Raw genomic sequence first — 1553 nt, 5'->3', positions numbered from 1 at the left:
GCAGAGCCCTCTGGCTGCAAAGCACAAGGGAAGGGTCAGCTCAGATCTGTCCCCACCATGTGCTCCCCAAGCCCCGCACCACTCACCTGTGTGACAGTGTAGACAGGAGCCTCGGGCTCGCACTGCCCACCCCGGCGCTGGCACAGGGCTGCGCTGAAGGCCGCAGGGATGCGAGAGGTGAGGTGCAGGCGCAGCTGCAGCCCCCAGATGCTCACTGAGACGTTCCAGGCAGTCTCTGCAGCCACCAGAGAGAGAAGTTGCAGGATGATGAATAGGGTGAGGGCTGCAAGGGACCCCAGGGCAGGGTTGTACTCAGCCCAGGGGTGTCTCCTCCCATGGGGCTCACCTGGCCGGTGGGGACACTCCACATGGCTGCTGTTCTCGTAGGAGAACTGGAGGAAGAGGGTATCAGTAGAGGGGCTGGGTGAGCTGCCATGGCCCACCACAGCCCCCTAGCACCTTTCCAGCCAGTGCCCACCCACAGGGGCTTACTCGGAAGCAGAGCTGAGGATGCATGTCCACCTTGTCCAGTGTGTACACCTGGAATGGGCAGAGAATGTGTCACTGTCACCATCCCTGATCCACACAGTCCACAGGCACCCCAGTGCCCACCTGCTGCACTTGGGGGACACTGGGGTCCAGTGGGTGCCCCATCTGGGGGCAGGGTCCTGCATCCCATTTTATCCCAAGTCCAGGACCCCCCACCTGCTCCTCCTCACTGGCTGTGGAATTGGGGATGTCGTGGCAGGGCGCAGCATCATCTGCCACCTCCCTCCAGCACAGGGTGGCCCGTGGGTGCAGGGGGCAGCTGGCACTCAGTGCCATTGCCATCTGGTCCTTGCTGCTGGCACTGTAGTCATGGAAGCGCACTGAGGACCACAGCTCAGGGCCATCTGCAGAGCACCATGTCAGCAGGCTGAGGGAAGGCTGGGGGACACTCCTAGGACCCAGCTCCTCTCCCCATGGGCACTCACAGGCAGCTGGCTGGTCAAGGAAGGGGCAGTCCTTGCTCCGTGGGCTGTCATGGTGGGGGTAGGAGGCCTGGGGAAGCAGAGTGGAGTAGTCAGGGCAGGATGTGCCCCCACCACTCCTACGTGGGCAGACGGAGGGGCTACAGGGGCCCCAGGGGAGGGCAACCCACCTCGACACACAGGCAAGGCACCAGGAACTCATATGGCAGTGAGACACGGTGGCCACCTGGCACCAGCACCTGCAACACGGAGGGACTGTCAGCTGGCAAGGAGTGTCCCCCCAGTCTCAGATAAGGATGTCGTGGGGCAGAGCCATTACCCGCTGGTGGAAATGCTGGGGCAGCTCCTCACACTCCAAGGCCAGTTGGTGGCACAGCCGCACCATGAGAGCAGGACCCTCGGGCACCCACACCTCGATAGCCCGTGCCTCAGGGACCCACACGTGGGTGAAGATGGGCCCTGCAGAGCAGGCAGGGAGTCAGCTGGCACTGGCATCCCCGCGGGACACCCCCCGGGACCCCTCCAGTCTCACCAGGAGACTCAGCTGCGACCAGGTAGCTGCGGTTGAGGGTCAAGCCCCGG

At 63.8% G+C, this 1553-nt stretch overlaps 1 protein-coding gene across 1 annotated transcript; it reads right to left on the bottom strand.

Moving 5' to 3' along the window:
* Positions 1 to 86: 86 nt before the first annotated feature.
* On the bottom strand, positions 87 to 1430 carry LOC103806537 (interleukin-17 receptor E-like; the record flags this gene model as incomplete). Its single annotated transcript, XM_009079243.1, has 7 exons — positions 87 to 235; positions 347 to 392; positions 493 to 540; positions 706 to 893; positions 975 to 1041; positions 1142 to 1226; positions 1307 to 1430. Coding segments are annotated over 7 exons (707 nt in total), but the record flags the coding sequence as incomplete, so codon positions are not given.
* Between the last annotated feature and the right edge of the window lie 123 nt (positions 1431 to 1553).

The sequence above is a fragment of the Acanthisitta chloris genome, unplaced genomic scaffold, assembly GCF_000695815.1.
Source record: "Acanthisitta chloris isolate BGI_N310 unplaced genomic scaffold, ASM69581v1 Scaffold7577, whole genome shotgun sequence".
Lineage (NCBI taxonomy): Eukaryota > Metazoa > Chordata > Aves > Passeriformes > Acanthisittidae > Acanthisitta > Acanthisitta chloris.
This window is presented reverse-complemented; position numbering and strand designations above follow the sequence as displayed.